Genomic DNA, 16,407 nt, shown 5'->3' with positions numbered 1-16,407 from the left:
TTCGATTTGATTTTCGAAGGAAATTATAAATTTGATGGAGGCGTCAACCTGTTCCAAATACACACGAAAGGATTCTTCACATCAGCATGGTAAAAGAAAAATAAATTCTTTATAACAATGATACTATTTTTTTTGCCATAGTGGCAAAACATATAAAATCATCATCTTGTGGATCAAATACCAAATTCCCATAAATTTTTCTTACCATCTTTATTAAGTTTATTATCCAATTTGCTTCCCATGATACATCTAATTATATACAATTACTATTAAACTCGCCACGTTATAACAATATCATTATAATAAATTAAATTATTTATGTTGCTTTTATTACGTGATTAGTCTTAAAGGTCGATTATAGTGACACGAGACTTGTCAGTCATTTATAAATCTATTTTTATAATAATGTTTTCAATTTTGACTGGAAAACAATTCTGACAAGATCTTGACAGTAATGTGATAATAAGAAAAGTACTGTAAATAGTTTAAGTTTATTTCCAGACCTAGTTGTTCTTTATACAAATATTTTCAATTTATTTTATTTTTTTAGAGGGTGTAAGTACAACTTGGGCTGTGAAAGGTGAACTTGAAGAACGTGATGGTGAAAAGTATATGGTTATTAAGGAAGCTGATATGTCGCCAGTTCCTTCAAATGTTAATATTTATGCCACAAATATTTTCCCTGATAAAGCAGTCAGTAAGTATAACTAGAGAACTGCTTATTTCTGATAATACTTTCAAAATTTTCATTTATTTCTAAAAGAAAGTCAATAGTGTGAAAATGGTGAATCTACATACTGGAGTCAAAAAAATTCGAGTTAATTATTTATTTATATTAATTTTAGAATTTTCCTATTAATTTGAAGTTCATGTAAGAGATTTATTTTAATTTGTTTTGATTTCTTCAATTTTTCGGGATAAATGTAGTAGGAATATCGAACTTCCTGATAAGTCAACCATCAGTACTATAGTAAAAGAACATAAAAATTCTCAAGAATTAAAATCAAGATAAAAATGAAGAACCTGCATACTAAAGTAAAATTATTATTATCTTATATTAATTAAAAAATACCAATATTATTTTTAGTATTCAAAAACTAAAATGATAGCAACCCAAGGTTTAATGAATAAATAAAATAAATAAATAAATAAAATAAAATAAATAAATAATCCTAGAACTAGCATCGTCCCTAAATATAGTTCCTGGTTCTGATTGCAGTTCAACAAAAAACGTTAAAAAATTGTACATCGCTGTACATATGAATTACAGCAAATTAGATAAATGTTATGATTGTATAATAATATATATTCGAAAGTGAAAATGAAAACCAATTGTTAGTTCTGACAGAAATGCCGGTAGCTAATGCGGAACCCAAATTTACCAAGCAAAACATCATGACGTTCTTTCATTGTTTTTACTGTTTTTAACTTGAATAAAAAAAATGTTTAAGAGAAACTTTAAATGACTAAATAATTAATATGGTGTAATTGAATTACTGTATTGTTTTAGCTTTAAAGTAATGCTAGATACAACCTAGACATAACAAGCAAAAGTTAAAATTGATTTGCTTCAAGCATGCTTATACTTGTGAATTTTGTAATTGGTTTTTCTCTTAACAAATTATTAGTAAACGATTATTAAAAACATAAATAGAACATTTTTAAATATGCAGTAGATTCATTAAAATTATTTATTATTAATCAAATTACTACATTCCCAAATATTCGAAAAATTTATGATAAAAAAAATTATTACACGTTTTTAATTCAACTATTAGGTTTAATTGTTTTACTACAACTATATTTCTTTCCCAGATGACGCTTTCCTAGTGACCATGAATCAAAACTGGCGCTCTTTATACAAAGAAGCGCTCCCAATATTGAGCACCCTCTGGGGACCCCCAATCAAAACAGGAATGAACTATGTTTTTGAAAAAATACCATTCCGACGTCTGTTCCCAGAATCCTAAATAAAAACTGATAGTGCAAACTGAATGCTTAGAAACAAATATGTGATTGTAATGGTAGTTATTAGAACAGGATATAATATGTTAGAATAGTGGTTAATATATTATGAGTATATAAATTTTTACAGATGTTAATATAAGTATATGTTAATGTTAACAATTTAATATAAATTTTGTATTTATATTTATTTTGTTATATACGTGTAAAAATCATTGAGTATGGTAATAGATAATTTTTTGGTTAAATCAACTTCAAAATATTGTAAATAACAAAACTATTTGAAATTTACCTCAATGCTTACTTCATAGTATTTAAGATCCAAAGAAAAATCCTTTATCAATTTATATCTCGATAAAATTATTATATAAATATATAAAAACTATTATACTTAATCACAAACTCTATACTTATTATCTTATCTTAATTTACTTTATAACTTATTCAATTTTAAAATTAATGTTCAAGTATTAAATTGAAATAAATACTTTGGTTTTATAAATGTCTTCAAAATTTACCAATTTAATTTTATGAATTTATTATTGTAATATATAATATTAACTATATTTAAAATGTACGTATACTACGATCAATTAAAAACTTAAAAATTGATAATATATTCTCTATTTTATTTATCATAAACTGGATAAAATATGTTATAAAAAGCAAAAATAAAAAAAATATTTATTTTGCGTTAATTACGGGTACATTAAAGACAATGGAATAAAATTAATAATCAAGAACATTTTAATTTAGAGAAAATTATTTTTCATTCGTTACTATGATTCACCGCATTTTTTTTAGCCCTTTATGGGTTTCCCAGGAATCTAACCCATTCCGCACCGCAACCTGAGAGAACCCATTGGCGCAGGTTAAATGCCCAGCTTAGGGACTTGCCCCTAAGTAATAACTGGTCTAATTAGGTTTTACACACAGTTGCAACTAATACATTAGTTATGTATACAAATAGTTTATGATAGAAATTAATTGTTTTTTTCAGTATTTATTTATGTTCCGCTTTATCAATTTTTATTATAAATTAAATATTTATGATTAGACAAAAATGATATTTATGTATACACACATATATAAAAATTTGTGTGTGCATGTGTGTGACATCCTCTTTAATTTAATTAGTTCCTTATACACCACTTTTAATTTTATGAACAACTATGCATAAAATTTGAATAATCTTCATATCAAAAAAAATAATTCTGATATTTTATTAAATTTTTAGCAAACAAGTTTAATTATACACTGATGCGTGCCATTGAAATTAAAACGTTAGTCTAGTATTAATTAATTTGTGCAAAGGTAAACAATTGCTTGAAAGATCGGGCCACTATGCAATAGAAATAGATATGTATATAAATTTGTACATATTTTTACAGCATCAATAGATGTAGAGATAAAGCTTGTACTTTGTCCTTGTTATATGATGGTGTATGAATATTTTAATGGTAAATGCAGAAATGATTTGATATAAATAGTTAAGTATTTGTAATAATAAATAGTACAGAAAATATTATAACAAACAAGAGTATATTACACATGTCCATAGCCCTGCTTTTGGCCGCCAGGGCCGTCTCCCAAGAGTGATATATCGAATCAGAACAGGTTGTGGTTGAGCAATTTTCGCATAAACGAGGGCCCCTTCTACTTCTTCCACCTGTTAGTGTTTATATAAAGTCTGACACACTCACGCAGGTAAACATTATTAAGATCTGATAATTCAAAGTGTAAATAATAAACAACATCTTGGGCTTAGGACACACCTGGCGTAGAACTTAAAGGTAAAATTTAATGTAATCTATTTTTTATTAGCCTCTGTAAAGCGATTATAGCTACTTATGATTTTGTAATTTAATTATACCCTATAATGCGACATTTAATATACTTTTTATTGAAATGTTATCATATTGATTTTTCATTAATATTAGTTTTATTTCCGTATCCTGGTTTACTCAGCTTTCAACAAACTTTTCTTTGCCTAGTATTGTCTCACGTACTCTCCAAAACAATTCATATTTAAATAAATGATATATTAGTTTCAGATAAATTTTCCGTTTCCAATTATTTTAACATTTATTTATGTCTACCTGTACCTCGTTCCAATATTTTTTTATCCAAACAATTTATTTTTATCAAACTTAAAAAAAATATTTTTGAGCTTTCAAATTTAAATTAAAGCTTTTTCATAACTTTCAAATTAATTTTAATAGTCATATTTCTATAAGAGTAATAATTGTATTAGTCAATAATTTTATTGAAGTCAAATTTAAAGCATATAATTTAGTGTAATTTATTTTTTATTTGTTTTGAAATTATATATGAGATACATATATCTAATTTTTGAGAAGCAGGAATCAACTTTCAAATATTCAGCCTATATATAAGTTAACGTTATAAGTTAATATATAAGTTATATATATATATATATATATATATTAGGGTGGTCCTTAAAATGCTCATTTTTGAATTTCCTTGCTCCCAGGGGCTCAAATGGTTCCGAATAGATAAAAAACAATTCTCTGAAAGTTTTAGCACTTAATATTAACGTTTAGATAGAGCGCAATTCAATCAAAGTTTTATATGGAAATAGCATGGAAAAATTTTCAAAAATTTAAAAAATATTTTTTAGATGTAATTTAGCGAGTAAATAAATGAATAAAACTCATTCATTTGTCGCTAAGTTATATCTAAAACATTTTTTTTAAATTTTCAAAATTTTTTTCCATGCTCTTTCCATACAAAGTTTGATTGAATTGCGCTCTATCTAAACGTTAATATTAAGAGCTAAAACTTTCAGAGAATTGTTTTTTATCAATTTGGAACCATTTGAGCCCCTGGGAGCAAGGAAATTCAAAAATGACCATTTTAAGGACCACCCTAATATATATATATATATATATATATATATAACTTCAAAATTTTAAATACTTATCACATTATTTCATAAGAAATTAAAAATTTTAATCGTTTTCACGTAAAAAGTTAAAAATTCTAATTTTTGTTTGATGTTCAGCTTATGAATTTTTTTTATGTTTTATAAAAATTATATAAATATTTATATATGTTAAGATTTCATAATAATTTTGGAAATAGGGAACAGTCCCTCAATGGCTCTACAATTTGAAACTAGAACAAGATTCAATGTGACTAAATTATAAAAAATAGAATGGCTAATTATAATTGAAAAGTAATATAAGTGACTTAAGACTACCATTGGTAGACATCAGACTACCAATTTATTGTAGTCCACCAATTTTCCTGATCAACAATTGTCCATTATAACCTGTCTATCAATTGACCCGTCTACCAATTAACCTGTCAACCAATTTACCTGTCTACCAATTTACCTATCAACCTGTTTATCAATCCACCATTTTACCTGCCTACCGATTTACCTGTCAACCTGTTCATCTGTCTATATATTCGTCTATCTACCAGTTGTCCTGTCTACCATCTACCAGTTTACCTGTATACCTATCTTTTAAACTAAAAGTTTATATGTAGTTCGAATTTATATATGGTTTGAGTTTACAGAAATGGCTTCAAGGATATTTTATCATTAGTAATTCCAATCGCAGTAGAATTTAGAAATATGGATAAATTAGAAAATGCATTTCCGCAATCGATTGCAGGTGCAGCTAATTGCGCATGTACAAATCGATTCGATTAAGAATTATTACATAATTCTTTGATATAAGATAACCGTGGTAAAAATAATTTACAGTTCTTTCAGTAATGGATTAATATATTTTTTCATTAACTGCGGATATTGAATTTAAATATATTTCTCGGTTTGTCAATGTCATCTTGTATTCAAGATAAATGACGTAGAATTTTGTAAGGACATCGACAGAGAGCAACATCTTCCAAATAATAAAAAAAATATCATTTTTGCGGACTCATTAGAGACCTAAATTTTGTACATGATATACAGATGAAAAATGATTTCCAAACATTTGAATGATAAAATGATTAAAACAGTTACTTGTGGCTCTCTGAGAAATCAAAGACACAAAATGCATTATTAATATTCCAGATATTGTTGATTGCAATATTTGTTCGCAAATAAAAATTTATGAATTAACAATAATTTAAAAAACATCATTATAAAACTTGATATATTATATATTTATATATTTATATATAATTTCAGAGATCTTGCATAGATCATATTAATATGTGCGTATTTAAATAAACCAAGGCCTAACAGCTAAACTAATTAACTAGTTTTTCATGAAGATCATTAAAACAAGTTTTTCAATAGCTTTTAGAAAATGAGTTATATTTTATGATAATTTATATATAAATCGACAAAGCGCGTCATTTATAAAAGACCTTCGATTAAAGACGTTTTGGTATTTTTAAATTTATTATCGTTTTATTCTCGCGACGAATATATATAAAACTAGTTTTATCTTATCTATTTATTTAAAAAAAACAATAATCAAAAATACATGAAACAGCTTCATATTTTATAACAAACTTTGTACAAGAAAATTTTTGCAGACGCTCTGGATCTCTACATTTAAATTTACATTCAAAAAAGATTTTTTTAAATAATTAGTGTTATGATATATTGAATTACTATATTTTTTAGCAAATGAGAATTTTATTTCATAGTTTTCATATTTTTACCATCATCGACAATTATGAAACTGCATAATCTAAAACCGCCATCCTGTTCGCCTAGTATTTAGAAAGTTTTCTGGATATGCAGGTTGCAAATATCGAGAACAAAAACAAATAAAATATGAATTATCTAATTTTATTACCGAAACTTTTTTTAAAAAAACACTTGGATACTTATGCAATATAAATAATGACAATAATTATTGCCGGAAAATAATGTAAAAGTTTCCCAACAAAGTCTTCTTGCGTGATCCAAGTATAGTCCTAAAATAATTGTGCATTGACGCAATTTAGATAATTTTAGTAATTAAAATTGTAGTAATATGTAATTTTTTTTTTAATTTCTAATATTTTCATAATATATAATCCTATATAGAACAAAGATCGACATCATACTTAAGCTACAGATTGAATTGAAAAATTTAAGGAATTACAAGTACCCAATTTTTGCTATCGGATTGAATTTAAAACAAATTAGGAAATTACAAATAAGTAATTTTTATATTATCACAACTATGGAATGTATTCATATAACTCTTGAAATTTTATTCTATTAGTAAATTTTCATTATTCTTTAATTATTTTCAGATACAAAATGAATCGTCTAGCAATTTTTTTCACTGCTGTTTTGGCCATTGGATTGGCAGAAGAAATTGAAGTAATTGAAATTGAATTACGTAAGTAAAAAATTACCTATAAAATGTAATTGTAATTCTAAATTAAATTTAGTGAAAGTGGGAATCCAGTAAAAAGAAATTTATGGCCCGAGCACATGGAACTTTTATGGAAAAATGAAATATTACTTAATAAATACAACTGCAGATTAGAAAAAACAATCTGTACATAAAACATGCTATTTGAATTAGAGAACGTTAATAGACAGAAAATATTTTTAAGAGATCTATATTATTTAACAAAATTATATAAAATACTAGCCGATACAACAAAATGTTGCAGTTAAAAATTGCTTGAAAAATATAGTCAATAAAATTTGCAACTTGGACTAGAGAACTTTAACTTCAGAATGTTTGCTCTTCAAGTATACCAATATTTTTAAGCAATTGATATTACTTAAGATTTAAATTAAATTTTTGCAATAAAATATTGCAGTTAAAACTGTAATAAAAAATAGAATTATTGTAACAAACAGTCTCTGTATATGATCTCTACATATTTGTTTAGATGCATTCAACAAGCAATTTATCTTAAAAATATATATAGAGAATATATGCAGAATCACTGTGGGTTACTATAATTCTATTTTTTATTACACAAATAAAATATAATATACCGATTAATATAAATATATAATAAGATCAACAAACTTCAGTTGGAAAGTTTACCATTTTCTATCGGAAATGTTTAATTTTCTATACATGAGTAATATGTATATCCGCTCGTAAAGTTCGTTGCAGAATAGAAATTTCTTTTATATATAAATATATACATGTATGTATACATTATACATATTTATGATTATACAAAAACATTAATAACCTAACGATTTACTTTTACTTTCGTGTTTATAATGAATGCGTAAATTAAATGGTTAGCGAGCAAAAGTGTGCATGATTTTATTAAGAGGTATCGTGTTGCATTATGAGAACAAATTATGTAAAATTGTGAGATTAAAATAAAGATGTGAAATCATTTTCATCTACATACGTGTATATATAAAAATAAGTCGGATTTTCCTTCCTGACGATATAACTCAAGAACGGGCAAACCGATTTTGCAATTCGAATAGACAATTTTGCATTCGTTGGAAAGATCTCGGGCTCCGCAAGGTTTATAGCTAAGAAAATTAGTGGTGCATGGCGTCGTGCCTTAATGCAAATTGTTGGAACTTCACGCACCATAATTAAAAATTCGAGTAATGACATAAGTGAGAATTATCAGAATTATGCTTGGTTAAGTCAACGAGCAATTCTTGCCGCAAAGAATAATTATGTACACGCACTGAATTTCACCATTCAATCAAAAATTGCTGGCGATTTGGTGACATACCAATGATTCCGACTGGTCTTCCGTTTGACTTCAAACGATTGCAATTTCCAGTTCGCCTTGCGTTCGCAATGACAATTAACAGGTCACAAGGCCAATCGCTTAATGTTTGCGGGATAAATTTAGAAAATCGTTGTTTTTCACATGAACAGTTATACGTTGCCTGTTCACGAGTTGGGAAACCATCCGCTTTGTTTGTGTTAACGTCAGACCAAAACACAAAAAATGTGGTTTACCAAAGAGCACTTCAATGAAACAGATAATTTCCGGATTCACTTTCATTTACTTAGAGAAGTTCAACTAAAAAACACTTCATTTTTGTAATCTAAACAAATTCATTACTGTTGTGTAATAAAATGAAATTTTTCCTTTACAAATATAAAACAAACAAAAAATTTCTTCATCTTTATCACGAAACCATCTGGTGGCGAAACGGAGTTCGTCGGGTTTGTTAGTGCTTTTTTTTTAAAAAAAAAACTGGCGCACACAATCAATTGAAGGTAATAATAAGAATAAAGTTTGAGTCTTTGTTATTCATAAACTCTACTAAATTAATAGAGTACTGAAAAACGAGACGAGAGTTGAAAGCTTTGTCTAAACATGGCATTTTATAAATTAAACATATTTTTAAATTAGAAGAACAGTGTTAATCATCAAATAATTCTTATCAATTAATTTTCCTAATAATTCAATTATTTTTCATTAATTTTCTTCTTACCTTTGCAGCAAGTTATCTGACCACCTGCCCCCGCAATTCGGCCGAGCTGGACACCTGCCTGAAGCAGTCGATTGCGGCCGCGGTGCCTCAGCTCCGGTCAGGACACGAACTCCTGGGACTCAGGCCAATTGATCCTATGGAACTCTCTGAATTCAAAACCGGAGTTGACGCCGGACTTATGCGCAGCAAATTGGTAGCAAAAGACTTCAAAGTTCACGGATTGAGCAATATGGTCGTCAAAGATGTCAAGTGAGTAAAGGACTCTGTAATAAAAAAATATGGTAATAAATAAGCAGTTTATGTGGAAGGCATTCATGCAGAGTTACATGTAAGATTAGATGTTTTTGTTTATAAAATAATTTGTTGTTTTTACTGAAAATTATTCTCAGGTGTAACTTCATGGTTTTAGAAATAAGATCAATCTTTTTTCTAATGTCTGTACCATCAGCAAATTTTTGGTAATGCTTAAAATATTTAAATCGAATACCTCTCCATTGGTTGGACGTTCAAGTATGATGGTATATAAGACAAATTTTATGGATATTTGTTCAATCTATTTATTTTACTCTAGATCTGAAGTGACCGACAATTCTCTGCTCATAAACGCCGAAGTGTACTTCCCAAAAGTTGTCAGCGAAGGATCCTACAAGGGCGACAGCAGCTTTGGAGATTACCAAATCAAGAGCCGTGGAATTTTCAACGTCACCATGTGTAAGTAGATATTTAAAAATACAAAATATTAATACTCTAGGATATTTAAAATTGTGAGAGTTTATTAAATATATTTGTTTTGGTCTTCAGATGATGTGACAGCCACTTGGAAAATCGAAGGAGCAACTGAAGAACGCGATGGAGAGACTTACATGCGCATCAAACATTTCCGTGTCAGCCCAAAAGTTGGAGATATGAAAATCTATGCAAGTGGACTTATACCCGATGAAGGACTCAGTAAGTATACAGTAGTAAATCGTATCAAAAAACAAAACAAATTGATAATGAATTGGTAAAAGCTGCAGATAAATAAAAAAAGACTATGGTCACTACAATAGAAGTATATTTTTTAAAGCAAATCAATAGTCTCAGAAATTAAATTAGTGCGATTAGCGCAAGAGTTATTAAAAGATACAAAAACCAACTGGATTCTTATACAAATCCAAAAATAGGTGATCACCCAATCGTTTTGGATCAGAAAAATGAAACGACTTTGGCCATTAGGTCTTAGTTTGAAGATGAACTAAATATATTTCAAGCAGTAATTTAAGGAAATTTCACTCAACGTATCATCATATCAGCTCAAAGAAATCAATTGTTCAAAACCCTTTTTAAAAATACTGCCCATTAAAAACATTCTTGGATTCCTACAACCTTTTTTAAATTTAGAATAAGTGTTATGTATAAGCATAAGACGATTATGTGTTTTATTATTACTATTTCATTTTATTATTAATTTTCAGATAACGCAGCCGTTGCCTTCATGAACCAATACTGGCAACCTGCCTTCCAGGCACTTTTACCATACGCAGAAGAACACGGAGACCAAATCATGACAAACTTTGTCAACGAAATGTTCTTGAGAATCCCATTCAACAAATTAATGCCAGTTGAATAAAGCCAAAATTTAAATATGTATATAAAAAACATATAGTAAATAAGCAAAATTATTTTGATATTTTTTGGTGATTCCAACCAACCAAATTCTATGTAGTTTGATGCGTTTAGTTTTATAAGTTGCACCAAACGATTTGATTCAATTTTAGAATCCTTATGATGAGAAAAATTATTTTTCAAATGTTACAAAACTGGTATTGAAATTAAAAAAAACAGGACAGTTTTGTACTGAATTTATGTACAAAAAGTTACTAAAATACGCCTGAGCGAATACTTGGAAAGTTTACTGAAGATTTTTTTATTATTTACTTCTAACTTCTTCCTGTGTAATTTGTTGATGATAAAATATTCATTTATTAAAGTTATATTTTTTTTATTAATTATTATTAAATTTTCTTATCATCAATACTTTAATTTTAATCATTTTATTATTTGATAATATATCATATTACTTCTATTTTTTATAATTCTTACATATTTAAAATTACAATTTCATTTAGTTTTATTTTTTATTTCAATATATAAAACAACAAAGTTACAACATTTCATTTTGCAGGAAGAAGTACATTTCGAGTTTTTTAATTTTATCTTATTTTTTATATAACATTCTTAATAAATAAAAAAAGATTTAATAACGAATCATACAAACGAGTCAAAAATTATATAGCATATATGTAAATGTAATTAGATATGAATTATGCACAATTAAGTATGTTCTTAAGTTACCATGTTATATTTTATTTTGTAAAATGTGAGTTATTTTTTTGTTAACAAACAAATATTTTGTGATGTACTCATGTTCTGTATTGCTTTTAAGTATGCAAAATATAAGATATAAGATCACAAACATTCTTGTGTTTTTTATTTATCTTAACTAATTATTGTCATATTTTAATATGAATGCACAATTATAAGTTGACGAAGGAATAAGGGATCCCAACAAAATCTGTTTTTTATCATCATGAAATATATTATTCAAATATGTCGATCATGTTATTAAAAAATAATTAAAAAAAAATTAAATATGAATAATTTATATTTAATACATCAATAATGTCTATTCTGACTGAACTATTCAAATTCAAGATTCAATTCGAAAAAATTGGTTTCGTGGTTTTTTTGTTTGTTTGCGTTTGTTTTCCAAATAGTTTTTTTCTAGAAGTTTTTTAGAAGTCTATTTTTTAAACATAGTTTAGTCTTGCTTCTATCTATATACCTATGGCCATATGAATAAAATATTATATTGTATATCAAATCAATTTGGGGTAGAACATGTCCCAAGGAGGAACCTTTGAACTATTCCTACGACGTAGTAAGTTTCAAGGAAATTTATTAATTCGTTTACAAATATATATTTATTTATATGTGTATGTATTTTGCAAATGTGTATCAGGTTCATTTAATCCTTCATTAAGAAGATTAGTATTTTTTCGCAATTCATTTATTTGAAATAATCGACCTCTTCGATTCGAATCGAATCAACGAACTTGACGCCCATGTCCTCTCAGAAGCAATACTGGAATTATAATCCATTAGAATAATATTAACATAATTTACAAAGGCTTAAACTTCAACGAACAAACATATCATTCTTTGTCATGGACTGATAGTTCAATTATGAACAGAGATGAACTCTTAAAATATTATTATGTAACTTTACACATTACAGATTTTTTTTATTCACCATGTAATTTACAATTACATACTGCAACTGCACCTTAATGCAAAGCAAATATAAAAATGATAATATAATAATTAAATGACAAGTAGAAGTTACTAGTTACTTCAACTTTAAATGAAAAATACAATTAGGTAAGAGTAAAGAGTAAAGTAAAGAACTCTAGAAGGTATGTTTTTTAAGTATACCCGGAAAGTAGAAAAAATAATAAGTAAATAATGGTGACAACATACAGTACTGTCTCATTTTAATCTCAAAACAACAGATTTTGAAAAAAACAAGAAAATACCAAAAATATTCAAGTTTTTATATATCTATTTTTTATCGTATAAAAAATTCTTTAATGTTTATGACCCTCAAAAACCTTAATGTTTCCATGTTTTTTGAAGAAAATATTTCACGTTGTTTGCATTAACTTTATTACAACTCGCGAATTCCGTAAAAAACGCAATCAAAATGTAAAATGCTTTAATGGCTTTAATAAATTCTCAAAGATTACGAAGATTTATGTGTACTCCATATGTAAAGATTTCTGAAAAATGTTATCCAAACTTGGGAAAATATGCAGACAAGCTTGATAATAATTACAAAAACTGATTCTTGTAAGTTTTTCCCTAATTTCGGCCCTGGTGCACCTATAACATTTTTGCGATTTATCTCTCATAGTGCTAATACAGTTACAAGTATTTAAGTGAGTCACAAAACTAATTATCATTTAAAATGTATATGAAAATCGATGACCAGCGAAATAAAAACATTTTAAAAAAAATATTCGCGATGGAATATAGAAGTGCTCTTAAAACCGGTAAATATCGAGATCTCAGAGACAAATTAACGATATTGGCTAAGTAGATTCGGTAATGTCGTTTTTAGATTAATTTCAAGTATTTTCGCAAAAACACCGTTAAATAAACTGTTGGAGATTTATTTGGAAAATGAATAAACAGACCAATATGATAAAGACCACTTTTATATTTGGATTTATTATTTTTGTTGATTAAAGTGTAGTTCATACAAAAATTGCACTACAATTGTTTCTCTTTGAATTTGAATTTTGATATATTCTACTTCCCTAAAATTAAATTACTTTAAATAAATGTAATGATCCTGCATACTAGATTGGAAAAATATTATCCTTTTATGATGTTAAATATTGTGTCATATTTAGTATCAACCAAAAAGAATTACAAAGAACTTTTCATAATTAAATTATGCATTTTATTTTATTCATTTATTCCACTTACTGGAACTAGTCTAGTAAATCAATTATCTTTTATCTATTTGTTTCAATATATCGCACCTCGTCAACTTTTGATCATTAATATGTATAAATTCATAAATCACACGTGGTGCCTTCCAGATAAAGAGCGATTCGAATCCAAAGCAATTAGATTTCTATATATAGATGTTCGAAAATCGAAACCTGTTGAGAGAAGATAATGGTCACTAATTGCAAGATCAGTCATCGCACTAATATAATATTTATCGATATTAGATAAAACAAAACCACACTCAGAGTCAAGTAATATGTATTAATATTTACCACGTGCTTAGCTATTCGGAGACAAATGATCAGATATAGATTGTACAATGTATCTTTTGACGAGAAAAATTTTAAAATTATTGATGCAATTTCATAGAGTTTAATCCTATCTATCCGAAAAAGCTATTTATTTCATTGAAACTATATATTTGATACTCATTTGGTGAATTTAAAATTTGAGTCACGCTAAATTTCAAAACTCATAATGTAATACAAAAAGTCAGAATATTTACAATTATATAATCGATTCGGAATTTGTAGGTCAAATTCTACCCGAACACATAAAAAATTAATATAATATATGTATATCAATATAAATGTTTTGCGTCCCAAACTTAACCGGTACGCGGCTTTGCGCACTAACCTCGACCTAAGCGTTGTTTCAGGTTGAGATCAAGTCTTCTGTACTGGTTGAAAATGGGACGTTTGAAAAAGCTTGATTTTGAACAGCGGCAAAATCGTATTTTTTATATATTTTTCTGTCCTTGCAGCGCGTTATATAACATTTTATTATTCCTGCAAGGATATTTCTTACTCGGTACCAATTTTTCCTTCCAAAACAATATTGACCATTACGCTAATTGTTTCATAAGATACGTCGTTGAACTTTGGTTCCGACGTATGGATCATTAATAATTATGTGCATAATATATATATATATATATATATATATATATATAACAGTTTTTCGAGTCCTAAATAAGGATTATTATTTGCATGCGAAGTTCCAAAAATAACACAACGGAATTCCGATCTTATTGCATATGCATTCTCACTTAATGACCGATTTTTTACGATTTTATATTCACATACACAGAATCAAAACATTGTAACCGACTTGATTTAAAAATTAGCTCAACAATAGAAATAATCGTGTTATCTATACAGATTGGTACATTTTAGCTATATTTTTGTTTAGAAAAACCATTAAAATTTAGCACTTGGTAAATTGAATGAATGAATTTGGTATTTATTATTTTAATAGACAAATATATGTATAAAACCCTCTAATTATAGCGTTACAAATTCAGATTTTTTTGGTTGCAAATTAACCAGCTTGTGAATAAGTATGTTAAATTTTAAAATAATAATATTTGTGTATATAAATAATTTTTTGAATTGATTTTTGTGATCATCTTATATTCAACGTATAATGATCTAAATTTTTTATTTTCGTCCATTTAGTGGGCGTCCATTAATCACGTGAGCCTTAAAGGGGGGTGTTCGACAAAAAATCACAAAATATCACGTAGGAAAGGAGGGTCTAGCAAGATATCACGTGTATTTACTTTTTACTTCAATTTAAAAAAAAAATCTAAAAACTTTTTTCTAAATCGTAACTAATTTTCGTAATCGTACTAAAAATACACGTGTGGAGGAGGGGGAGAAGTTTTTAATATCACCACGTATCACCAAGGGAAAATCCTTTGAAATCGATCACGTGATTAATGAACGCCTCGGGGCCCTTGGGCCCTTGGATAGACCTATTGGCATATATAAGACCTAACTCTATCATTTCTTTATGTTAAGGGGGATATGATAGATTGTCGATACTGTTGGAAATTAAGAAAATCAACGTGACATTTTGAAAGTCCAAACCTAATATTATTATTTTCAGCAAGTTATTTATGAATTATTACATATAAGTTTTAAGTGGTAAAGCACATTTAAAAAATATATAATAATTAATTACTAAAAAATTTAAGAATTGATTTGATAGTAAAGTAAACTTAAAATGATATAATAAGCTTTTAGTTATCTTGGTAGTCATAAACATCCCTTAACACAAAGGGGCGACGATAGGGTCAAATTTGGTAACCAAATTTTGATTAATTAATATTTGTAAAATTTTGGACTATTTTATGGTATTATTATTAGTACCTACATATAATAAGATAGGAAAGTAAACTGTTAATATAGATTACTTATCTCAGGGGTGACAAACATCCCCTTAAACAAACGAAGACGATAGGATCTCGTATTCCAAATTAGGAAGGAAGTTTAGAAACATTGATAAAATCAAAACCGCGATTGCCCAAAAACTCATAAATGTTGTTCGGCGCCACAAATTGCCGAAAAAGAATCAAAGAAACCACTTTTCTCTGATGGCTCTGGCGCATTCGTTTCCTCCGCATCCTTTATTATCGAGCCAGTCCTTAAGTTCGCAGGATTATCAACAAAAGAGTTGCAGATCTTCTTCTCGGATGGGATCCATCGTGGTCTCAATAATGAGACAAACGCGATGTCGGG

The 16,407-nt window shown here is 27.5% G+C and overlaps 3 protein-coding genes across 4 annotated transcripts in view; 2 read left to right on the top strand and 1 right to left on the bottom strand.

Moving 5' to 3' along the window:
- Positions 1–9,411, bottom strand: part of LOC113368286 (ankyrin repeat domain-containing protein 49-like) — a 42,548-nt gene extending 33,137 nt beyond the window's left edge. Inside the window, exon 1 of the mRNA XM_026609833.1 lies at positions 9,329–9,411. The gene's annotated coding sequence lies outside the window, so the exon portion shown is untranslated. The remainder of the gene's footprint in view (positions 1–9,328) is intronic.
- Positions 1–11,013, top strand: part of LOC113368280 — a 32,161-nt gene extending 21,148 nt beyond the window's left edge. Inside the window, exons 1-6 of one of the 2 annotated variants that reach the window (XM_026609827.1) lie at positions 3,732–3,758; positions 7,195–7,283; positions 9,337–9,577; positions 9,900–10,039; positions 10,130–10,276; positions 10,783–11,013. In XM_026609827.1, coding sequence (XP_026465612.1) covers positions 7,202–7,283; positions 9,337–9,577; positions 9,900–10,039; positions 10,130–10,276; positions 10,783–10,937 — 765 coding nt within the window. In that variant the 5' untranslated portion in view covers positions 3,732–3,758; positions 7,195–7,201 and the 3' untranslated portion in view covers positions 10,938–11,013. Of the gene's footprint in view, positions 1–3,731; positions 3,759–7,194; positions 7,284–9,336; positions 9,578–9,899; positions 10,040–10,129; positions 10,277–10,782 lie in introns of those variants that run through there. The other variant, XM_026609826.1, reaches the window with a different exon arrangement.
- LOC113366009 (protein takeout-like) lies at positions 35–2,182 on the top strand. The gene is made up of 3 exons (XM_026607557.1): positions 35–89; positions 551–697; positions 1,816–2,182. The coding sequence occupies exons 1-3, from the start codon at positions 35–37 to the stop codon at positions 1,968–1,970; spliced, it is 357 nt and encodes a 118-aa protein (XP_026463342.1). The 3' UTR covers positions 1,971–2,182.
- Positions 11,014–16,407: the final 5,394 nt, after the last annotated feature.

This window comes from Ctenocephalides felis, unplaced genomic scaffold (assembly GCF_003426905.1).
Source record: "Ctenocephalides felis isolate EL2017-DRISC unplaced genomic scaffold, ASM342690v1 CF-g0.4_SCAFFOLD_01170, whole genome shotgun sequence".
NCBI classification, from domain to species: Eukaryota; Metazoa; Arthropoda; class Insecta; order Siphonaptera; family Pulicidae; genus Ctenocephalides; species Ctenocephalides felis.
This window is presented reverse-complemented; position numbering and strand designations above follow the sequence as displayed.